At 46.6% G+C, this 24,432-nt stretch overlaps 1 protein-coding gene across 1 annotated transcript in view; it reads right to left on the bottom strand.

Annotated features, from left to right (window-relative positions):
* Positions 1 to 24,432, bottom strand: part of RGS12 (regulator of G protein signaling 12) — a 313,463-nt gene that overhangs the window by 268,174 nt on the left and 20,857 nt on the right. Inside the window, exon 2 of the mRNA XM_075346841.1 lies at positions 14,323 to 16,244. Within this exon, the coding sequence (XP_075202956.1) occupies positions 14,323 to 16,176 (1,854 nt within the window). The 5' untranslated portion in view covers positions 16,177 to 16,244. The remainder of the gene's footprint in view (positions 1 to 14,322; positions 16,245 to 24,432) is intronic.

The raw sequence follows: 24,432 nt of genomic DNA, 5'->3' as shown, positions 1-24,432 counted from the left end.
ACCATTACTATTGCCATTTTATAACACTTGAACCTCCAGCACCCGGGCAGATTCTTGGGAGCGGCAGTGCTGGGGCCACTGCTGCAGTCTTGTAGGCCGCTGGCCCTTTAGCTCACCACATCCACTGCTTGTGTGAACCAATTTCCTCTCCTGCTGGCCTGTGTCAGCGTGCTCAGAACTACTTTGTGGGCGGGTTTAGCGCTCTGCACTTCCATCCCACAGCAGATTCACAGCTTCCAGCAGTGTGTGCCCGCCCCTCTGCCCTCCGGAGCGGTGTACCCGCCCCTCTGCCCTCCGGAGCGGCGTGACCGCCCCTTTGCCCTTCGGAGTGGCGTGTCCAGCGCCTGCACTCCGACGCTGTGTGTCCGGTGGCTGCCCTCCTACGCTCTGTGCCTCGTCCAGTGCTTTGTGGCAGTCCAGTTCTGTGTACCACGGCCCCCCCCCTCCCCAAAGTTGTGTGCAACTCTCAGTGCTGTGTCCCACCCACCCATGCTGTGTATCACCCCAGGTTTGTGTCCCCCCAGTGATGTCAGGGTCCTGCAAGTGCTGTGTGCAGCCCCCCCGTGCTGTGCAGTCCCCAGTGCCGTGTGCCCTCCCAATGCTGTGTATCAGCCCCTCACCCCCAGTGTTGTGTTCCCCCAGTGATGTCCTTGCCCCCAAGTTATGTCTGTGCTCTGCAAGTGCTGTACGTGCCCCCAGTCCCCCAGTGATGCCTGCCCCCCGGTGATGTCTGTGCTCCTCCCAGTGATGTCTATGCTCCCCCAGTGATGTCTGTGCCCCCCAGTGATGTCTGTGCCCCCATTAATGTCTGTGCATACCCAGTGATGTTTGTGCCCCCCCAGTGATGTTTGTGCCCCCCCTAATGATGTCTGTGCCCCTCAGTCCCTCTTGTGATGTCTGTGCCCCCAGGCCCTCTTACGATGTATGTGCCCCAGCCCCTCTTGTGATGTCTTTGCCCCAGATCCTCTTGTGATGTGTGTGCCCCCAGCCCCTCTTGTGATGTCTGTGCCCCAAGCCCCACTTGTGATGTCTGTGCCCCAGACCCTCTTGTGATGTCTGTGCCCCAGACCCTCTTGTGATGTGTGTGCCCCCAGACCCTCTTGAGATGTGTGTGCCCCAGCCCCTTTTGTGATGTCTGTGCCCCCAGCCCCTCTTGGGATGTCTGTGCCCCCAGCCCCTCTTGGGATGTCTGCGCCCCCAGCCCATTTTGTGATGTCTGTGCCCCCAACCCCTCTTGTGATGTGTGTGCCCCTATCCCATCTTGTGATGTGTGTGCCCCTATCCCCTCTTGTGATGTCTGTGCCTCCAGTCTCTCTTGTGATGTCTGTGCCCCCAGCCCCTTTTGTGATGTCTGCGCCCCAGCCCCTTTTGTGATGTGTGTGCCCCTCAGCCTCTCTTGTGTTATGTTTGCCTCCAGCGTCTCCTGTGATGTGTATGCCCCTGCATTTCCTGTGACTTATACATCACATTGGAGATGCTGGGTGCATATACATCACAGGAGACACTGGGACATACACAACAGAGGAGGGTCTGGGGGCGTACACATCATAGGACATATATGTTCCCAGCCCCTCATGTGAAATATGTGCCTCCAGTGTCTTCTGTAATGTATATACATCAGTCCCAGCGTCTCCTATGTGATGTATATGCCCCCAGCCCCTCCAGTGATGTATGTGCCCCAATGTGATACAGCAGTCCCAGTGTCTATGTGATGTGTGTACCTCCAGCGTCTCCTGTGATGTATACACAGCATCTGTTATGTGATGTATATGATTTACCAATCTTATCACAAAGAGTTGATTGTGCTCCAGACCGAGACAAACCAGGAAAAGCAGTTGTGAGAAGAAACATGATTAGTATCACCGAGCATCACAGCCGCACCACAGAGAAGCTGCTCCGGCCACCACAGTACGGGTGAATTAATTGCTTCACCAAATAGCAGGGTCATTTTCACATTGATAATTTTGTGCGGCCCCCGAAGGTTGGTAGAAATTTCAAAATGGCCCCCACCAGTAAAAAGGTTCCCCACTCCTGCCTTAGACTTATATGGGGTTTGGTGTATGGGGTGAAGACTGGTCCTGAACGGGACTTCTTTTTCCCGCCGAACCCGGATAGGTTTGCCCATTTCTACTACGGATCTGTACAGAAAAGCAGCTTTCCACATTATCATCCATAGAAGTCAATAACTTTATAGCTTCACATGTTTCCCATAAAAGAAAGAGTGCAACGGGAGCCGAGCTTAATATAAAGAGACAAGATTCTACTATATGATATATGCATGGCGTCCAACCAAAATTCCTGCCAAATCTTGAAAACGTGGAGTAATCCCCCCAAAATAACTCACATTTACCACAAAGTACACATGAAACAGCCATCAGTGAATGATATATTTTCCAAAACGCCTGATATCAGGGAACACGAGGGATTTGGGGGAAGCAGAAAATGAAATGTTGCCCCTGCTCTGTTCTCAATCCCTATGAAATAAAATATCCTTTGTAGAGAGTATAGATGTCGATATACAAAACACAAATCTAACTTGGTTTCCTCGGAATACACATTCACAGGAGAAACCTGACCATCAGAACCCCCACCCATCAGCCGCTTGTGCTGCGGCTCCCCCAAAAAGGATGGGGCTTGGCTGCAGTATCAGGGACACAATGGGATGTACAACTGTATCTGGAAAAAATATTTAAGGTAATCTGTCAGCAGGTTTTTGCTATGTAATCTGCGAGCAGCATCATGTAGAGGCTGAGACCCTGATTCCAATGATGTGTCACTTACACACTGTTATTTTCATACATTCATAGTCTTCTCTGCTACGGATCTAGAGCTGTATACAGAGTGTCCACCCATATCCTGTCCACCGCCATTAACATGAGAATGGCGCCAGCGATAGGCATAGAAGTGGTGTCTAGGTATAGTAAAGTATCCATGCGCTACGCAATGAAACCACCTATAGCGCCACCTGGTGGAAAACAACGGAGGTAGCATTTTTATTTCGAAAACGGACCTAGATAAAGAAAAAAAGTGAATTACAAAGTTGTAGAGCATCATCATCAATTCAATACGAATCGACACCTTGCATACAGAAATGCTATGATAAGAACGTGTAAAACTCACAAGGCTGCGGACGTGAAGCGATACCTCATGGAGACCTTCCTACAAGTCATTGGGTATGGTGGCTGTGTGGAGTGGCCTCCGCTCCCCTGACCTGACCCCATTGGACTTCTTTCTGTGAGGTCACATCAAACAGCAGGTGTATGTGACCCCTCCACCAACATTGCAGGACCTACGACCACGTATCACAGATGCTTGTGCCAACGTGTCACCTACCATATTGCACAACGTGCAGCAAGATACAGTATGCTGTGCAGAGTCCAGATGTGCATTGCAGCTGACGGGGGCCACTTTGAGCCTTAAAGTTAAATGAGCGTCATATGCGTGACCAGCATTCAATCTTTTCGAGGGGGGGGGGCATGGGTTTCATATCATAGCATTTCTGTATGCAAGGTGTCGATTCGTATTGAATTGATGATGCCCTACAATTTCTTAATTCACTTTTTTTCCCTATCTCGTTCCGTTTTCGAGATAAAAATGCTAACTCTGTTGTTTTCCACCAGGTGGCGCTATAGGTGGTTTCATTTCGTAGCGCATGGATACTTTACTATACCTAGACACCACTTCTATTCCTATAGCTTCCGCTGTCCCCAAGTTAATGGTGGTGGACAGGATATGGGTGGACACGCTATATAAGCTTGCACCATGACTGATTGACAGTTTTCGGTGTACATATACATTGATCGAAAACTGCTAATCAGTGGTGGAGGTGGGATAACACAAAGCAGAAGGACTAGATGGCACAAGGTACCTAGTCCTGTAGTGATAATCTCCTGCCGATCCTATTGAAATATCAACACACAGCTTAGTAAGTGACACATTACTGGAGTCAGGCTCTCAGCCCCTACTTCATGGTGCTCTAAGATTACACAGCAAAAACCTAAGGACATATTCCATTTACGATATAAACCTCCGAAATACAACATAATGCCTTTATTCTGATGATCAGTTGGGATCCTGGGGGTTACAACCCTACCGATGACGCAACAAAATTCTACACTATTCCTAGGGGAATTGTTTTCTTTTTTTTTTTTTTTTTATAAAAAACCAAAACGATTAAAATTACAGTTTAATACGATCCACACTAGCCCGTTTCCCTGAAAATAAGACATATCCCAAAAATAAGGACTAGTAGAATTTGGAAGCGTTTTTGAGCATGCTTAAAGTATAAGCCTGCTTGCTGAAGTGTAATGTCTGCTCCCCTCTGCTGCTAAATTCACTTTCCTGGTATATATCTCTGCTTGCTGTGACATATGCTATATCATTTTTACATTATGTTTAATACTCACTGATGTATGACTGTATCTTCCTCTTTGTACATCTTATCTGATGGTGGAAGGTGTGAATCTGTGTAGACTAGAGTCCGGGTGGGGGTGAAATGTTCTGTTTCCTTTGATTCCTTAATCATTCCCTGGTGTGATCAGCATTTGTTAATTTTCCTTAACAAGCTGAGCTCCCATAATCCCCCTCACCTACCCCTCTAGTCTGCCCTATATATCTGGGGCTGTTCTAAGGGGTGCACGCGTGCGTGCCATCTTTTGCTAAGTGCCAACGTTGCCAAGTGCTGGGCAGTTACTTCAATGGCAGTTAGTCAGGGCAGGAGGCAGGTAAACTAATCCTTGACACTCTGTTTCCACCATGACTATTATTTCTCTCTCTGTCATCCTATGTGCCTTTACTGTCCACTTTCACCGCCCTGTCCCCCCTCCATCACCACTCATCCACATTAGTCCCTCTCTCCTCTCCTCTCCTATGTACAGTTCCAAGGCCCTTTTCACCTATCTGATTAACCTCAATCCTTCATGCTCCAGGGTATCACACAAAAAGACATGTCACACGTCCAAAAACCATCTGACCCTTCTCCTTCTCCTTCTACTCCTACTTCTATCAGGTGATATCTCTCCTAATCCCGGTCCACCCCATACTAACTTTACCCCCTCCCCCACCTCCCATAGAAACCCTGATAATATTATTAACATTCCCTGTACACCCTCACTTCCCTCTTTTAATTGTGCTCTATGGAATCCACGGTCTGTATGTAACAAGCTTCCTTACATCCACAACCTCTTTCTCAATAACTCTCTTAACTTACTAGGCTGGATTCAGGATTCTGATACTATTTCCCCTGCTGCCATCTCTCATGGTGGTTTACACTTTACCCATTCACCAAGACCTGGAAACAGACATGGTGGTGGAGTCGGCTTACTACTGTCCCCACAGTGCACTTTCCAGGTCATCCCCCCAGCTCCATCACTCTCATTCCCATCCTTTGAGGTTCACACCATTAGGCTCTTCCATCCCCTTCCCCTCAGAGTAGCTGTCCTATACCGTCCCCCAGGCTCACCCACCCAGTTCTTTGACCACTTTTCAGCCTGGCTTCCACACTTCATGTCCTCTGAATTGCCAACCCTGATCCTAGGAGACTTTAACATCCCCTTGAACAGCCCCTCCTCCCCTTCTGCATCCCAGCTTCTATATCTAACCACCTCCCTTGGTCTCTCACAACTCTCATCCTCAGAGACACATGAAGATGGTAACACCCTTGACCTGGTCTTTTTCCGCCTCTGCTCAATCTCTCACTTTGACAACTCACCTCCTCCCCTTTCTGACCACAACATCCTCTCCTTCAAGCTCACAAAGCCTCCTCCGCCCCAGCACACTCCCACCTATCACACATTCAGAAACCTACAGGCCATTGACTCTCAAACACTTACAGACTCTCTACACTTATCACTATCCCCTATCTCCTCACTTTCATGCCCTAATCTGGCTGTAAAGCACTACAATGACACACTCAGAAGCACCCTGGACCAAGTAGCACCCCTCACCCTCAGAACCTCCAAACACCGAGTAAAACAACCTTGGCTCACATCACAAACTCGATTTCTCCAGCGATGCTCTAGGAGTGCCGAGCGCCTATGGAGGAAATCCCGCACACCAGAAAACTTCATCCACAACAAGTTCATGTTAAGGACCTACAACTCTTCCCTTCACCTCGCCAAACAGACCTACTTCACCACCCTTATCTCCTCACTAGCCAACAATCCAAAAAAGCTCTTTGACACCTTTCACTCCCTCCTCAGTCCCAAAGCACAGACCCCTATCACAGACCTTCATGCTGATGACCTGGCCTCGTATTTCACAGAGAAAATAGAAAACATCTGCCAAGAGATCAGCTCACAGCCACCAAGCTTTGTGAATCCCATCCCTCCCCACATCCCATCCAGCTCTCTTTCCACATTTGACCCAGTCACAGAGGAGGAAGTCTCCAGGCTCCTCTCTTCTTCTCGTCCTACCACTTGCTCTACTGATCCCTTCCCCTCACGCCTACTCCAGTCCCTCTCTCCGGTTGTCACCACTCACCTAACTAAAATCTTCAATCTCTCTCTCTCTCTTCTGGTATCTTCCCTTCCTCCCTCAAACACTCTATTATTACTCCATTATTAAAAAAACCTTCCCTTGATCCGTCCTGCACAAGCAACTACAGACCAGTCTCCAATCTCTCCTTCATCTCTAAACTCTTGGAGCGCCTGGTCTACTCTCGTCTCACCCGCTACCTCTCCTCTCACTCTCTTCTAGATCCTCTACAGTCTGGCTTCCGCCCTTTACACTCAACAGAAACTGCCCTTGTCAAAGTGACCAATGACCTATTGACAGCAAAACGTAACGGTGACCACTCTCTGCTTATTCTTCTTGACCTCTCTGCAGCCTTTGACACTGTTGACCACCATCTCCTTCTCTCTTTGCTCCATTCTATTGGCCTAAAGGACACTGTTCTTTCCTGGTTCTCTTCCTATCTTTCTGGCCGCTCGTTCAGCGTATCATTTGCTGGCTCCACATCTTCTCCTCTCCCTCTCACTGTTGGGGTCCCTCAAGGTTCAGTCCTCGGCCCGCTTCTTTTCTCCCTCTACACTGCCCCAATTGGACAGACCATCAGCAGATTTGGCTTTCAGTACCATCTTTATGCTGATGACACACAGCTATACACCTCATCCCCTGAGCTCACCCCCGCTGTACTACAGAACACCAGTGACTGCCTGACTGCAGTTTGCAACATCATGTCTGCTCTCTATCTGAAACTTAACCTTTCCAAAACTGAACTTCTGCTTTTCCCTCCATCTCCCAACCTTCCTAAACCTGACATCTCCCTCTCTGTGTGTGGCACAACGATAAGTCCTAGGCCGCAAGCCCGCTGCCTGCGGGTTATACTTGACACTGATCTCTCCTTCACCTCCTATATACAATCTCTTGCTCGCTCCTGCCGCTTGCACCTCAAGAACATCGCTAGAATCCGCCCCGTTCTCACAATGGAAACGACAAAAACCCTCACCGTGGCCCTGATCCACTCTCGCCTTGACTACTGTAACTCTCTATTAATTGGTCTCCCCCTAACTAGACTCTCCCCTCTACAGTCCATCCTTAATGCAGCAGCCAGGGTCACCTATCTGGCCAACCGCTACTCGGATGCCTCTGCTCTGTGCCAGTCATTGCACTGGCTGCCCATATATCACAGGATCCAATTCAAACTGCTTGTTCTCACCCACAAAGCTCTCCACAGTGCAGCACCCTCCTACATCTCCACCCTCCTCTCTGTCTATCATCCCACCCGTTCTCTACGCTCTGCAAATGACTTTCGACTAACATCCACACTAATTCGAACCTCCCACTCCCAAATCCAAGACTTCTTCCGAGCTGCACCAAACCTCTGGAACGCTCTACCCCAAGAAGTTAGGACAAATCACAACTTACTCAGCTTCAGACGCTCCCTAAAAACGCATCTTTTTAGGGCGGCCTATCACACTCCCTGGCCAAACTAATTTCACCTAATCCCTCTACAACTTCTCAGAACATAACCCCACGTCAAACTCCATGGCACCCAAATGCATCTCAAGGCTCTGGCCAACTGGTCCAGGAAGCCATCATCTATCCCCCATGAGCTGGCTGGATTGTCATTTTATGTTCAATCTATTTTTATTGTAAACATATCATATTATACATATACATCATGAAAAACTGAATGACTGACATGTCAAACTTTTTATAAATTGCATAGTAAAGAAATCATGTTTTCTCAATCTGTCTCGATCTCAATTTGACCGGATAATGAACACTTTACATCTATAGTCCTCAATAGACCTCTTCAAATTGGATTCCAACGAGATCTCAGGAAAAGGGAAGGAGAAGAGAGAGAGAGAGAGAAGAAAAAAAGGAAAGAAAGGGGGGAGAAGGGAGGGAATTAGAAGGGGAAGTGGGGGAGAGGTAGGTAGCAGCGTGAGTAAGCTGGGAAGACGAAGGCAGACACAAAAGGGAAATGTTGGGTAGTTTGATTTGATTAGATTAGGGTGGGGGAGAGGCGCTCACTGTCATCTGAGAATCAGGTGGTCCTACATTCTTGTCCGGTTCATCCCTGACCATGCTGTACTCCACCGATCTAATAAGATGTTATGGCTCCGTCAAAACAGTTTAACAAAATCTGGAGAGTCCTTAAATAAGATCCATTCTCCCCAGGTCCTGCAAAATTTGTCTCTAGTGCCCGCAATGTCGGCAGAGAGCTCCTCCATCCTACATATGTTTGCCATTTCAGAGTACCACTCTGAGATGGGAGGTATCGTGGAGGACTTCCAGTACCTAGGTATGACGGAGCGCGCCGCCGCCAGGCAGAAGCAGAGTATGTCTCTCTTATGATAAGCGATTGAGTGTGGTAACATAGAGAGGAGGACTATCTTGGGGCAGTTATTCACTGCTTTCCCAGTTATAAGCTGATAATTAGCAAGAACCTTTCCCCAAAACTGTTTTAATCCATCACACTCCCACCAGATATGTGTCATGGTACCGACATCTTGCCCACATCTCCAGCACATCGCAGATACTGAAGGGAATATAATATGTAGTTTTGACGGAAACTGGTACCAACGTGTCAAAATCTTAAAATTTTTCTCCCCTGCAGAGCACGTGACTGACAATTTATGAGTAAATAAGAAACATTTCTTCCACTCATCGGGAGAGAAGTGTTGCTTCAGCTCCTTTTCCCAAGCTAATTGGTAGCCTCGTTTGCCTGAGACCCCAACTCTGATAAGAATACCGTACAGAAGGGAGATTGTGTGTTCAGGCGGGATGTTTTTAGTAAACAGTTCCTCAAAGGCACTACAAGTGCCTCGGACTCGATCAACTGTTCTCCCCGGAGAGACAAATGCCCGTAGTTGGAGAAACTCTAACCATTGTGAACCTCTAGACGGAAGCTGTGTCCGAAAGGTTTGGAATGAGGGTAATTTACCATCAATCAGTATGTGCCCCAAGCGGATGTCTTCCTCCGCCCTCCATCCGAAGTAGCTTCTCTGTTTATATCCAGGGTGAAATGATGGAGTATAGAATAAGGAAGCGAGGGGACTAACTGACTGTGGAGGCGACATTTTTTTGGATACTATGTGACTAACTTTGAGCGTTTCTTTGATAAAATTTGAAAGTATCCCCACGTTAGAAAGATCTGAAGGAGGTATCCAAGGGAGGTGTTTAAGAGGGATCTCCAGTCCTTCTTGCTCTACCCGTATCCATTGCTTAGAGTCACTGTTGAAATGCCAGTCTAATATACGGGTCAAGGCTGCAGCCTGCATGTAGACTCTGAAGTTAGGAAGGCCTGCTCCTCCACACTCCCTTGGAAGGGTAAGAGTGCGTAAGTTGATTCTTGGTTTAATTTTACCCCATATGAATCGGATAATAGCAGATTGAAGGGTACGAAAAAAACTACTGGGAGGAGAAATGGGGATGGTTTGAAAGTAGTACAAAAAGCGTGGCAGGATATCCATTTTAATTACATTCATCCTGCCCATCCAAGATAATTTCAGTCCCCCGTAAGACTTTAAGTTCTTTATTGTACCTTCTAGTAGTGGTAAGTGATTAAGTGTATATAGTTTGGAGAGGTCCGCTGGGATTGAAATACCCAAATATTTAATGGCCGAAGGTCTCCATTTGAATGGGAAGTTAGACATTGCCCGGGAAACTTCAGTTTGGGTCAAAGAGATATTTAATGCTTCTGATTTTGATAGATTAACTTTAAAGTTACTAAGGAGGCCAAATCGTTCGAATTCCTTCATTATAGACGGGATCGATATATGAGGTTGAGAGATGTATAACAGGAGATCATCTGCATATAATGCAATTTTATGATGGGCATCCCCGATCTTGAGTCCTTTGATATTACTATTCCCCCTGAGAGCGTTAGCTAAGTGTTCCATGATGACTACATACAAAAGCGGAGATAAGGGGCAGCCCTGTCTGGTCCCGTTTCGTACAGCAAAGGAGGAGGATAAAGCCCCGTTAACCCTGACCTTAGCGGTTGGGTTGTCATATAAAGCGCCAATTTTCTGTATAAATCGGGGTCCCAGTCCCAACTGACCCAATGCTGCCCTCAGAAATCCCCAATGGACTCTGTCAAAGGCTTTCTCAGCATCGATGGCTAGGAGACCCAGCGGGATCGAGTTGTTTTTAGCTTTAGCAATAAGAGACAAGGTTTTAATTGTATTGTCTCTTGCTTCACGGCCTTTGACAAACCCCACTTGGTCTGTGTTAATAACGGAGGGCAGGAAAGGGGACAATCTATCAGCCAAAATCTTAGAGTAGAGTTTTAGGTCCACGTTTAATAATGAGATAGGGCGATAGCTTGCAGCTAATAATGGGTCTTTCCCCGGTTTGGGGATCACGCTAATGTGTGCTTCCAGAGACTGAGGGGTTAGCCTTGTGTCTTCATCAATAGAATTAAATGTTTTGGCCATTATCGGGGCTAATTGATCCTTAAGCAATTTGTAAAAAGCCGGGGTGAACCCATCGGGGCCAGGGGATTTACCTGAGGGAGTAATTTGAATTGCGTTACAGATTTCGGATTCTGATATATCCTCCTCCAGGATCTCTATAACATTGCTATCTAGGGAAGGCAAGGCTGTCTCTTGTATATATCTCCCGATTCTATCTGCCAGGTCAGCAGGTGGGAGCTCCGCATATTGCCCTTTAATATTATATAGGTCTTTGTAGTAGGACCGAAAGACCTCCAGGATCTCTGTTGGATCATATGTTTTGTCTCCTTTGGTGTTGATGCATGAAATGTATGAGGTGTTGGCCCGGGGATGCAGCAGCCGTGCCAAAGGACGACCACATTTGTCAGATGAATTATAATAAAAATTTTTGACTCTCTCTCTATGATAGAGAAATTTCTGGTCCAATAGGGTTTTTAGGTTAGTTCGTTTAAGGACGAGGTCAGCCAGAACTGTGGGGGTACGTGTCAGTTTATGTGTATTTTCCAGCTCATGGATCTGTGTTAACAAGTTATCAATCTCTTCAGCTCTTTCCCTCTTGATCCTAGAGCCGTGCTTAATCAGTATTCCACGTAAGACACACTTCAAGGTCTCCCATTGGGTAGGCTGAGAAGTTGGGTCAGAACTATGGACTTGCGTGAAGGAGTCAATTGAATCTCTCAACTCCGTTAGGCAGAGATTGTCTTTAAGTAAATTGTTGTTTAACTTCCAGGTCCATGAGCGCTGGGGGAGGGAGGGTACCTGAAGGGAGAGGTAGACTGGGGCATGGTCGGACCAAAAAATTTCCCCTATCTCTGTAATGGGATGCCAAGCCAACGCTCCGTGGCTTACCAGAAAAAGGTCTATCCTGCTGTATGAGTTGTGTGGTGGGGAATAATATGTGTAGTCCTTACCTTGGGGATTTAGGATTCTCCATACATCAATCAGTCGGAGGGCGTGAAAAGTCCGCTTTAGGGCACTAAGTTCCTTAGTGCGGACACTGCTGCGTCCAGAGGAGGAGTCCATGGCTGGGTCTAGAGTAAAATTGAAGTCACCGCCAACCACCAATGTCCCCTCTGCAAAATCAGATAGCTGCGTCAGAAGGGCCCTACAGGTAGAAATCTGATTAGTGTTAGGTAGGTACCAGTTTGCGATTGTAAACATCGAATTTGCGACCTTCAGTTTAAGAAATATATAGCGACCCTGCTCGTCTATACAGGAGTCGACTATGGTGTGCACTAAGTGTTTATGAAGTGCAATCGATACTCCTTTAGATCTGGCCTCTGGGTTAACGCTGTGAAACCATACTGGATAAAATCTATCTCGTAGTATGGGTACATGATCCTTCTTGAAATGCGTCTCCTGTAATAGAAGAATCTGAACCTTTTTTTTGTGCATAGAATACAGGACCTGTGAACGCTTTTGAGGGGTATTAAACCCCCTTATGTTAATAGAGCTAAAGTTGAGGGTGGTCATGTTGGTCCAGGGGCTTTAGAGAGCGTGAAGGGATCCGGGAAAGATAGGGGAAGGGAGACAAAGAGAAGTGGACAAAGATAAAAAAGGGGAAGGAGAGAACGGGGAGAGAGAAGAAGGAGAGGAAAAGAAAAAGAAAAAGAAGAGAGAAAGAAGAGAGAGAAAAAAGAAAAAAAAAAAAAAAAAAAAAAAGGGGGGGGGGTGAGAGAGGGGGAAGGGTTACTTCAGGAATACAAGAGAAAAAGGGAAGATGTAGAAGATTCGAGGAATCACAATACCAAACAAAGGACTAGTTATACAAATAACCTGTCTATGAAATTTTACTCTTAGAGTGAGCAAAGGTTAACCGTGAACAATTGGGGGCCAATGTGTTCTACACCTGCCTGCAGCGTGTAGAGCCCCAAGGGAACGTGAACTTTCAAGGGAGGCATGCTCCCCGCCGGACCGGCCCCCAGCCCAACTCAATTATATATGTGAACTTTAATGTACCCAACCCATCAATCCTAAAACACCATAAACTCTATATAGATATGGAGTCAAAATTATCAATCCCATCATTAGAAATAATGGTGACAACGCCTGCACAGACCAAAGTGCCCTAAATGGCAAAACCATCATTCTCTCCCCACATTTCAGTGGATCCCATTTGAGGCAGTCCAGGGACTCTCAGTCTCCACTTGGTGATGGTGCTCCAGTCTTTACTCCACTCCGCCGCCGCGTGGATTGTCATTTTAAATAAACACTTGTACCTTGCCCCTCCCCCCATCTCATTGTAGATTGTAAGCTCTCACGAGCAGGGTTGCTATTTTTCCTTTTAAATATTGTATCCTCTATAATTGTTACTTGTTTGTATATGTTTATGTATATGATATGTATATGTTCCTCCTGAATTGTAAAGCGCTGCGGAATATGTTGGCGCTATAGAAATAAAGATTATTATTATTATATTATTATAAGCCCTCCTCCAAAAATAAGCCCTAGTTGCAATACCATAGGGAAATGTCCATGGAGCTAGAAAAGGTAAAGAATACCGCAGGACACTTCATCAAAGAAAGCAGACAACCCCAAAAGAAAGCAGACACTCCCCCCCAGCCCCCACCAAAAAAAAAAAAATCAAACTCCCCAATGGTGGATGGGCTCTCACACAGAGATCTGTGTCGCTGTCAGGTCCCTTGCCGTTCCAGCTGCATTGTACTGCAGCTCTCACAAACACAACAGATTGAATACCAGTATCACTCCATGTGAGTGATACTGCTTCCAGTCACCAGAGGGAGCCAACTGCTGTGGAATGTAAGGGGAGATTACAGCGACGCAGATTTGTATGTGAGAGCCCATTCCAATTGTTTGGGGTCTGGTAAGTGCGATTCTTTTAGGGGGTCTCTGTTTTCTTTTGGGGGTAAACTAAGCAGCACACAGAGAATAATACATTTACCCATGTAATTTAACCCTTTGTAAATATGGTATGTACCCACCACTATAGCACTGGTTCTGCACCAGGAGAATAGCAGGTCAGATAAGGAAATGTGCATCTGAACCAGTAATAGGAGGAATAACACAAAATCTTGATGTTCCAGCATGTGATGACAGGATTAGATTTGAATAAATGTTGATTCTTGTTCATGGAAAATTATAAGACATCCCCTGAAAATAAGCCCTAGCGCATCTTTCGGATAAAAAAGATAATATAAAACCCAGCCATATTTTCGGGGAAACACGGTATCTGCATGAATATTGTGATTGGGGTAAAAGATGGCAGTCAGTGGATGGCTTTTGTATGACTGGCTATGGCGATGGTCTCACTGCTTTCCAATAGAGGTCAATTGGGAAAATGTATAGAGAAATATATTGAGAGGCCACCAATATTGTAATGCCAATAGAGACCTTGTATGATAATCTGATTTGCCACAAAATGTAAAATGTATTGACACTAATTTTGTTCCAATCTCACCTTTCTCTCTTCTCTTGACTTTTTGTAGCCATGTCTGCCACCAAAAATGTGGTGTACGTCAAATGGCTTCTTGGGCCAGTCATCTTTGCGAGTAGTAGGTGGTACGAAGCTCCCCTCAACTCTGTATCTGTCGGCTGGGATCTTACTCATCGGCGGAGGTAAGGTTCCACAATTGACACTCGACCAACCATCAGTTGAGTCCGCGTATGATTCCTGGTCACTGACATTCCCCTGTTGCCAATCCCGAATTACGTGAACAGGCAGCCATTTCTTTTGACCCTCAAGAGCATTGAGTTTCTTTTGAGCTGGCTGTGGTCCTCGGGGTGGGATAACCGGAACTTCAATGCGAGCAGATGGCCCTAAATGTTTCTTGAAGTTTTGAGGTTTATCAGCCATTGCTCCATGTGGTGCTCCGTAGTGTCCATCATCCTCGTTGGAATACCCATTCCAGTGTACAACAGATTGGTTCTGCGCTCTTCCACCCGGATTTTCCCAAATAGCATGAGGAATATGTTTGGTTGGTGCACTGCCCAAGTCAACCACCAACACCCGGTTAGCTTTTTCTTCCTGATTAAAGTTCCCGATGCCACTATCACTATTACTGCTCGTACTATTGTTCTGATGGGCATCAGCGTCATTGTCTAAGAAAGCTCGTGCTCTCACCCCTTCTATTATCTCACCCATGTCTCTATATAGAACAGAGACAAATTGAAGAACAGGCAGAGAAGAAGGTGGAAATTCCAGACAGCCATTAGTATCTGGGTCTGGAGTGCATTCAAATCCAAATCTCCTGGCTATACCTTGATGTATTTTATGGTGGAACAGTTCGGGGTCTACCATAAAGACATGACAAGAGGTCCTCAAAACCCCTTCTTCATTCTGCATCAAGCTTTGGTCATCACTACTTTGCATGGTTACAAGTCCAAAAAACCTTCTGTCATCAGGACAAACGGCGCTGAATGCCAACTTCTCTGCTGGGTACACAGCTACAATGCCAGTCTTATCATTACACAACTGAATATTGTCATGCATGATTTTAATCAGCACTAGGGAGTGTATTTTTTGTTCCGCTCGGAGGCGTCTCATGCATCCTCGGATGGCCTGTAAGCTGTCGTACTCGAGGTTAGAGCTCGTAGAAGGCAGTTCAATGGAACCAAGGTAACCGACTATCATGCCAACATTTAGGATGCTTGCATCTAACTCAAAGTCTTCAAGGTTCTGCAGACCATTGGAGAACACAGAGTCACAGTTAATCATTTTCGATATTTCGTCTTTCGAAAGGAAGTCAAGATTGTGATTCGGCCTGTCCCTTCTCATTTCATAGCAGGATGCAGACATTGACCTTGATCTATGCTTTGCCATTTGATGGTCGGACTTCTTCCCACCACCTACTGGGTTCTCGAAGATCATACTAAATATTCCCCCTGACTGCATCTCCTCAACAACTCTTTCTGCTCGGTTTATTCCCAATGTTTTTGAATCCGGTCTAGGTTTTAATGAAGTCTTGCCCTCATAGAAAGCAATTTCCTCATCACTCGAGCATAAATCTATATGACGGAAGCCTTCGGCGACCACCATGTGAAGAACTCCGGAACATTTCCCAATCAACTTGACGACGTCTTCATGAGATGCATCCTTGACGCTGATGTCGTTGACAGCACATATGTGATCTCCAGGTTTAAGACCTACGAATTCAGCCGGACTCTCCTTAACGATGCTACCTATCACACAAGGAGATTGTCCAGAAAGGGTGAAGCCATAGCCCGTTCTTCCCCGAGCAACTTCAACACTCCTCAGTCTCTGGGGAACATGGCTTTTATTCCGGTTCTTGGAGGTATCACCCGGCCTATGCATTTCAAAGATGGATGGGGAGAAGCACGCTTCCTTAATATATTAAGAGGTCCCCTATACTTCAGAGACTCCTAGAAGACAAAAATATAAAACACTTTAAACATCTAACATACATTGAATCCGCTTCAAATCCAAGAAACGTCACGTCCATCTGGTACGAGAAATGCAAAAGGGATTACCAGAATTGGAGAAACATGGCTGTTTTCTTCCGGAAACCGTACACCTTGACCATGGGTTTTTCCAGTCGGTGAAGTGAATGAAGCTTGGTTGCAATACAACACATAACCTGTATTCAGGTGTGGTGCTGTTTATAGAAGGAAGCAGCCATGTTCGTTTGACCTTGGACAACCCCTTTAAACAATGGTTTCTAGCAGTCATGTACAAGCATAAGAAATACAAACCATGCTAATGCATTAATAAGTGGATCATTTATTTTGTGCCTTGAAGGTTCTAAGAATGGAAATCACACAATGTACTTTTCTTAAGATGATTATTAACTAGAAAGTAGCAAGATTACTTGATTGGATAAATATGTGCAAATTTAATAAAAAAATATATATATAGGCTTGCCAAGGAAATACACGGCCTCTGGGGACTGATTGGTGATCCAGTAACCGGAACAAGAAGTCTCTAATCCCCCCTCCGAAGAGGCAATTGGGACATTTTGGCAACCAAACTAGAAAATATCCAAATGACCAGCTCCTACCCTGAGTAGATGATCTCCATTCATCATAGACAATTGTATTTTATAGTGGCCTGGTCATGAGAAGATCTGTAGAAATCAACAGAAACCCACCCAAAAAAACCGTACCCATAGACGGTCAACGGTCATATGGTCAACTAGATCCCAAGGGCCAATTCCAAAATCTCTTACACTTATAGGAGTGAGAAGTGGAAATATGTAGGGTTGTAAAAGCTAAAAACCTCACACTAAAAGAAGCTAATGGAGACAGATGTAGGGGGAAATGTTCGATGACAGATCACTTGAAGCGCACAAACCACGAGCATTTTCATATATAAACTAAAGCCAGTGCTATACTAGCGCTATCATGCTGATTCCAAAGATATCTTTAGTTGTGAGATCAGATGTATACCCTATTTTTCGGACTATAAGACGCACCTGACCATAAGACGCACCCTGGTTTTAGAGGAGGAAAATAGGAAAATAAAATTTTAAGCAAAAAATGCGGTCATGACACACTTATGGGGCGAGGATCTACTGCTGACACCGATATGGGTGTAATGTCCCCAAATTCTCTACTAAGGTACCCCATCCTGCCTTGTATATGATCCCCATCTGTAACGCCTGCCTGGATCAACAGACTCAGACAGGCTGTAATGGACAGACTAGGGGGGAAGCCCCTCACCAAGCAGGACCCCCAGAACCCTGAAACCCTTTAACCCCTATACACGGATTTGGAATTACACAGGGTACTGGAGATTTCTACCTGTGGAAGGCTGCAGTCCGAGAGAGTAGTCGTCAGGCAGGGTCAAACCAGGAATAGCAGAACAGGGACAGAATCGGCAGGCAAAGACGTAAACAGAAAACGTAGCAGTGGTCAGATCCTGGTCGGGCAGCGAGGTACAAAAACAGCAAGCAGAAGGATAGTCAGGAAACACGCAGAAATCACAGGAATCAAAATACAAACAGCACATGAGCCAGGAGTACAGAACTATCTCTGGCAGTGGTCATGTGACAGGAGGGGGAATAAGAAGGGTTTGGTGTCTTCCCATTGGCTGTAGCTGAACGCTGGCAACTTCAGCTGGAAGACACATGCCACCCACAGTCAGCCAGCAGTACTGCAGATCCCAAGATAACCCAGCCCAGTGGATGATCGGAGCCTGCGCCCACTGGTGCCGCTGGCATCGACTCCTCTCCCATCACCAGCACAATCCACGGCAGGAACACGGCGTCGCCTGGCGATCGGAGCAGAAGTCGCTGGAGCAGACTCCGGCGGTGACGTAACACCATCCTTCTATATATGTCCCTCATCCTGGTATAGCCCCCATCCTGCTATATACCGCAATCCTTATAAATACCCCCATCCTGATATATACCCCCATCCTTCTAAATACCCCCATCCTGCTATATACCCCCATCCTGATAAATACCCCAATCCTGCTATATACCCCCATCCCGCTATATACCCCCATCCTCCTATATACCTCCATCGTGCTCATATACCCCCATCCTGCTCATATACCCCCATCCTGCTCATATACCCCCATCCTGCTCATAATATACCCCCATACTGGTATGTGCCCCCATCCTGCTATATGGTCTGCATCCTATGGAACAGAAAAAAATAAACGTTTATACTCACCTTTCCTCACTCCCTGTAGCATCGATCATCTTCCTCTCTGTGTCAGAAGCAGGGTCTGTGTGGAGCCGTTCCCCTGCAGCATCGCTCGTCCTCCTGTCTGCCTATCAGCTGACCTGTGTGAAGACTAGCGGTGCGCACAGGGATGATGTCATCGCTGTGCGCAGCGCTCTTCCCACACATCAGCGAGCCAGTAGACAGGAGGACATCGCGATGCTGCGGGGATCAGTGGCCGGTGAGTATATCGTACTTATTCACTGCCCCCCGCGCTGATGATGATGCGCGGGGGGCAGTGAATATAGCCACACAGACTCCAGACTGTAGTTGCCAGGGGTGATCACGCGGGCCGGCTCTTTACTATGCGTGCACTATCCACCCATCACCCCTCCCACCTGTCAGCGCCGGCTTCAGCGCTGAGAGATGATGGGCGGGAGGATAGGCGGAGGATGCATGCATATGAAATAAGCGGGCCCACGTGGTCACGGCAGGCGCTGCTACAGCCTGCTCGTGCCACCGATGCCAATGACCCGCTCCACCGCAGCACCTTCATTCCCCACAGCCATGGCCTACATTTAGACTATAAGACGCACCCCCCACTTTTCCCCACTTTCCCCCAACATTTGGGGGGGAAAAAGTGCGTCTTATAGTCCGAAAAATACGGTACTTTCTGAAATACAGGCAAGTAAAGTTTGTAAAATGCACGGTTATTTGGTTGCTAGCAGCTGCAGAATATCTAATGGGTGGGTTGGGTTTTGCTAGTTATTCCCGCCCCTGTCTGTCTGTCCTTCCTCCCCCCTGTCCTGTCCTTCCCCCCGTCCTTCCTTTCTCCCTCCTCCCCTTGTAATAACAGAGACAGGGGAAGGAAGGACAGGCAGAAGACAGAGGCGGGAATAACTAGCAAAACCCAACCACCTATTAGATATTTTGCAGCTCTTATCAATCAAGCAACAGTGCATTTCACAAACCTTACTTGCCTGGATTTCAGAAAGTATACATCCAATCTCACAACTAAAGACATCACCATGATAGCGCCATAATAGCACTGGCTTTAGTTTATGTGAAAAGCGTGGTGGTTGGTCATCTTTAAAGGGAACCTGTCAGCAGGAATTTATAATGTAATCTGAGAGCAGCATGATGTAGGGGCTGTGTATCATATGTCAGTGATAGGTCACTTACTGCGCTGTGTATTGCTGGTTCAATAAAATAAGTGTTTCTTCAGCAGGAGAGTATCATTACTACAGCATTAGGTGTATTGTGCCTCCTGGTTCAACCTCACTACTGCCTGATTAGCAGCTCTCTGTCAATATACAATGTACACAGAAAGCTGGTGTGGGCAGGGTAATACACAATTCAGAATTCCGAGTACTGCTAGATGTGCAGCGGAGAATGCACACCGACCCCAAACTCATCTAATGGAGCGAGCCACTTGGTCTATAGTGCAATAATCGGAATCAAATACAGCTTTATTGGGTACTATCATGCTGGTGACAATGATGTGACTGGATAGGAACCCCTAAGCTGTCCCTCAGACTAGATAGGATCCTGAGCTGACCCTCAACCCAGAGGTACACTCGTGTAATGCCTGCCTGGATCCACAGACTCAGACTGGCTGTGATGGACAGGCTTGAGGAAAACCTCTCACAAAGCAGGACCCCGAGAACCTGAAACCCTTTAACCGTTATACAGGGATTTGGAATTACACAGGGCCTAAGGTGATAACTACCAGTGGTAGGCTGCAGTCCGATGAGAGTAGTAGTCAGGCAGGGTCAAACCAGGAAATGCAAAACAGGGACAGAATCACGCATGCAAGGACGTAATCAGAAAACAAAGCAGAGGTCAAATCCGGATCGGGCAGCGAGGTACAAAAACAGCAGGCATGAGGGTAGTCAGGAAACAAACAGAAGTCAGAACAGCAGAATCACTACACAGAATAGGGCGGGACAGGAACCAGGAATACAGAACTATCTCTGGCAGTGGTCAGCAGACAGGAGAAGAAATAAGAAGGGTGTGGTGTCTTCCCATTGGTTGTAGCTGAATGATGGTAATTCAGCTGGAAGACACACGCCACCTACAGTCAGCCAGTGGTACTTCAGATCCCAAGGAAACCGAGCCCAATGGATGAGCGGAGCCTGTGCCCACCAGCGCCGCTGGCATCGACTTCTCTTCTATCACCATCACTATCCACTGGCAGGAACACGGCGTCGCCTGGTGATCGAAGCAGAAGTTGCTGAAGCGGACTCCGGTGGGGACGTAACAACTTGATGGTAGTGAAGTCTGGGTCCCCAGCGTGTCCCTATCTCCTGTCCAAGACACTGATATAATACCCTCCACACCTACCACCCAAGGGTTGGACCTGGACATTAGTCACAAAACCCCACTGACAAACAACACAGACAGAGGGGACAACAAAACTCACGCACCCCAAATACAAACACCAGGGGAACTACAGGGAGGTGTATAGGGGTAAATAAGATTAGGGAAAAGTAACAAAACAACAGGGTATATCCACACCAAACAACTGAAGACGACAGAAGAAGCGGCATCGGCAAACACCTCCTTCCAGCTCAAGACCCAAGCTCCAGAATGAATTCTGAATAACTGGCACCCTCTGCTGGGAGCAGAGGGAATTTATCCAGGTTGGGAGTGGTCATCTGCGGAAACACCTGATCGGGGGTAACGAGCTTGCTGCTAGCATGAAAATATAATAATAACAATAATAATAATAATAATTAATTCAATCAGCAGAAAACTGATTTGGCTGCACAAGGTCGAGATTACAAAACTGGGTCTTCTTAACACCAAGCGGTAACATCAAAGAAAAGAAGATAACCGCCAACAACTGTGTGTTTTCCGTGTCACAGAAAATCAGTGACGGCTGAAGCATCGTTCCAACATGAGGACATCAATCAACTTGACTGACCCCTTTAGGTGTAACGTTGGAGCCAAATTGGGTCATCTGCCGTAAATTCTGAATGTTCAGGTTCGGAGAAGGCTCAGCCTGTAATTATACACTATGAATTACTGCTGATGTGAAGCAAGAACACGTTGGGGTTGTTTCCTGCTAAGGAAAGGAAAAAGTTCAATGTCTGGCTATAGATGGAGAGGATGGGCAAGTAAAATTGAGCGGAGCAGGATTGCAAAAACATGGCAGCCTTTACTCCCCCCCAAAAAAAAAATAGTGTCATAACATGTTTGGGTAGGGTCTGATATTGCGGTTGAGCTTTATTTGTATCAATGGAGCGGAGTTAGGCTACTTTCACACATCCGGTTTGAGCAGTGCGGCTCAATACGGCTGTGAAACCTATGCAACGGATGCGGCGAAAACACCGCATCCTTTGCATAAGTTTTTACATGCGGCCCGTCCGTTTTTTTTCGGTTGCAGCATGCTACTGAGCATGTGCAGTGGAAGAAACCGCATGCGGCGGCCAGATGCGTTTTTTTTGCTGTAGCAAAAAACGTGCCAGGGAACGTTCCATCCGGCCGCGGCATCGGCATGCGGCAACAACCGGACCGAACGCAAGCCCATGCGGCACAATACGGCACTAATGTAAGTCTATGCAAAAAGAAAAACGCAACCGGCGGCAAAACGGTTGCGGTTTTTCTGCAGAGCGCCGTATTGTGCCGCAGAGCAAAAACCGGATGTGTGAAAGTAGCCTAACAAAAAGAGAGACAGCAACCCATGGTGTGGTGCCATTTCTGCAAGAAAGCAGCCATGTTTTCAAGATCTCAGACAACCTGCACATTGCCTAATACTCTTTCGGTCGTCAACTATTTTTACCAACTTCCAGGCCTCCCTGACCGAGGCTCACCTGCCAAGACAAAAAAGAAGCATTGGGCATATTAAAAGCCAACAATCCTTCCTCCTCCTGACTCTTCTTTTATCCAAATAGCAGTCGAGTCTGTAATCAGTGCAGGGAGACTCGGGCGTCGACCCACAGACTTAAGCAGGCTAGCAAGAGTTAATCTCTGGTGGGCTGCTTGTTAGTCTCTTTGATGACATGCTGTGAGGGAGCCAGTCATATTCGCTCCCCTCCCATATATGCAGGCTGGATTATTCCATTAATGCCAGCTATAGATTGCCTATACTGGTCTGGTGAGGTGTTAAGATCCAGACTTACTGGTGGTTGTTGTGCATTATTGCTGTGTGTGGTTGTGGTGTTAATTAGAGATGAGTGGACCCGTGGAAGTTCGGGTTCTGCTGGTCCAGCTGAACTTTTTTAAAGTTCGGTTTTGGACTCGGACTTGACCTAAACTTCATTTGAAGTCACTGATTGGCAGTTTGGGTCTCTGCCCACATGCATAAACATAAACAGGCCATAAACAGAACACTTCCGGGAGAGAGTGCGTGGGCTTTTTCCATTATATATTTTTTTTGGAGCACCCTATATCTGATCACACTGTTGTTACCCCCAGTGTGAGCCATTGAAACACTGTAAGCAGTTCGCACTAGGCCCAGCACCATGCATACCAAAGCACAGTGATGCTTGTGCGAGTGGTTTGCATTTGTAAGCCCCCGAACTTTGTTTTCTTGGAAAGGTCTGAGTTTGCACCATACTTCCGCTTCGCTGATCTCTAGTGTTAGCCCTTGCTGTTTTTTTGTTGCTGCCTTCTTGCTCTTGCATTTCTCCTTAATGTCTTACTGTTTATTCCTATAAGTTTGCAGTGTGTCTGAGTTTTGGTTTTCCCCCTTCTTAATCTGTGTTTCCATCACACTCTTGCCTTTCCTTCCCTGTAGGGGGTGAAGGGTGGTGGTAGTGTAAAAGATAAGATCTGATCATAAGAATAGTAAGACACAGGACTCCGGCATCTCCACCAGCAGGAGTAATCCGGAGGTCAGGGATAGCTTAAGCTCCCTTAGCATGAAGGACAATATAAGAGCCCCCTGTCCCTCGCTATCCTGCAGTCGCATCTCTAGTGTTAGCCCTTGTTATCTTTTTGCTGCTTCCTTCCTGCTCTTCCATTTCTCCTTAGTCTCTTTCTGTTTATTCCTGTGAGTTTGCGGTGTGTCTGAGTTTTGGTTTTTCCGTTTCTTAATCTGTGTTGCTGTCACACCCTTGCCTTTCTTTCCCTGGAGGGGGGTGGAGGGCGGTGGTGTAAGAGATAAAATTTGATCATGACATATTGCCAATAGTAAGACGTGGGACTCCGCCATCTCCACCATCAGAGGTAATTCAGGACTCCACCATCAGGGGTAATTCGGGACTCCGTCATCTCCATCATCAGGGGTAATTCGGGACTCCGTCATCTCCACCATCAGGGATAATTCGGGACTCCGTCATCTCCACCATCAGGGATAATCTGGAGGTCAGTGATAGCTTAAGGTCACAACATGACACATGACAACAGTACGATCTTTCTATGTCTCTCTGTTCCTCTATTTCTATGAGGCTGTCACGCTCAGGTTGAGGGACAGGCGGTCAGTTTGTGCATTGTGGTCCGAGTCCAGACTGAATTCCACAGACGTCAGACTGCATCCTTACTGACTATATACATTAGTTCTCTTACATTCACCTGTACTATTAATTGATGCAAATCTTGTTTAAAGTCCAGTTTCTATCTTAAAGTCTACATTGCAGATTATTCCCTGCCGTGTGTGTATGAGGTTCTGAAAAGTCTCCTCCAATCTGCTCCTACTGTAATGCGCTGCCGAGAAAATCTCGACTTATATCCGCAGAATATAAAGGTCTAGGTTTTCGACGCACACCTTCCATCGCAGCACACATTCGCTACAGGTCTGTAATATGAACCACGTGAGAAACACGATTCACTCCATTCTCCAAAACCTTTTACTTTCCTTTTTTTTGGGGATTGGAGCAGGAAGAGAAAAAAACCTTAAAAAAAAAAAAAAAAAAGTAAGCAGAAAATCTAAAACAAAAACAAGATCCTGCCCTGTTAGTGCACATTTGGGGGGATAAAAGGCTGAAATCTGATCTCTTGC

This window comes from Anomaloglossus baeobatrachus, chromosome 1, assembly GCF_048569485.1.
Source record: "Anomaloglossus baeobatrachus isolate aAnoBae1 chromosome 1, aAnoBae1.hap1, whole genome shotgun sequence".
NCBI lineage: Eukaryota > Metazoa > Chordata > Amphibia > Anura > Aromobatidae > Anomaloglossus > Anomaloglossus baeobatrachus.
This window is presented reverse-complemented; position numbering and strand designations above follow the sequence as displayed.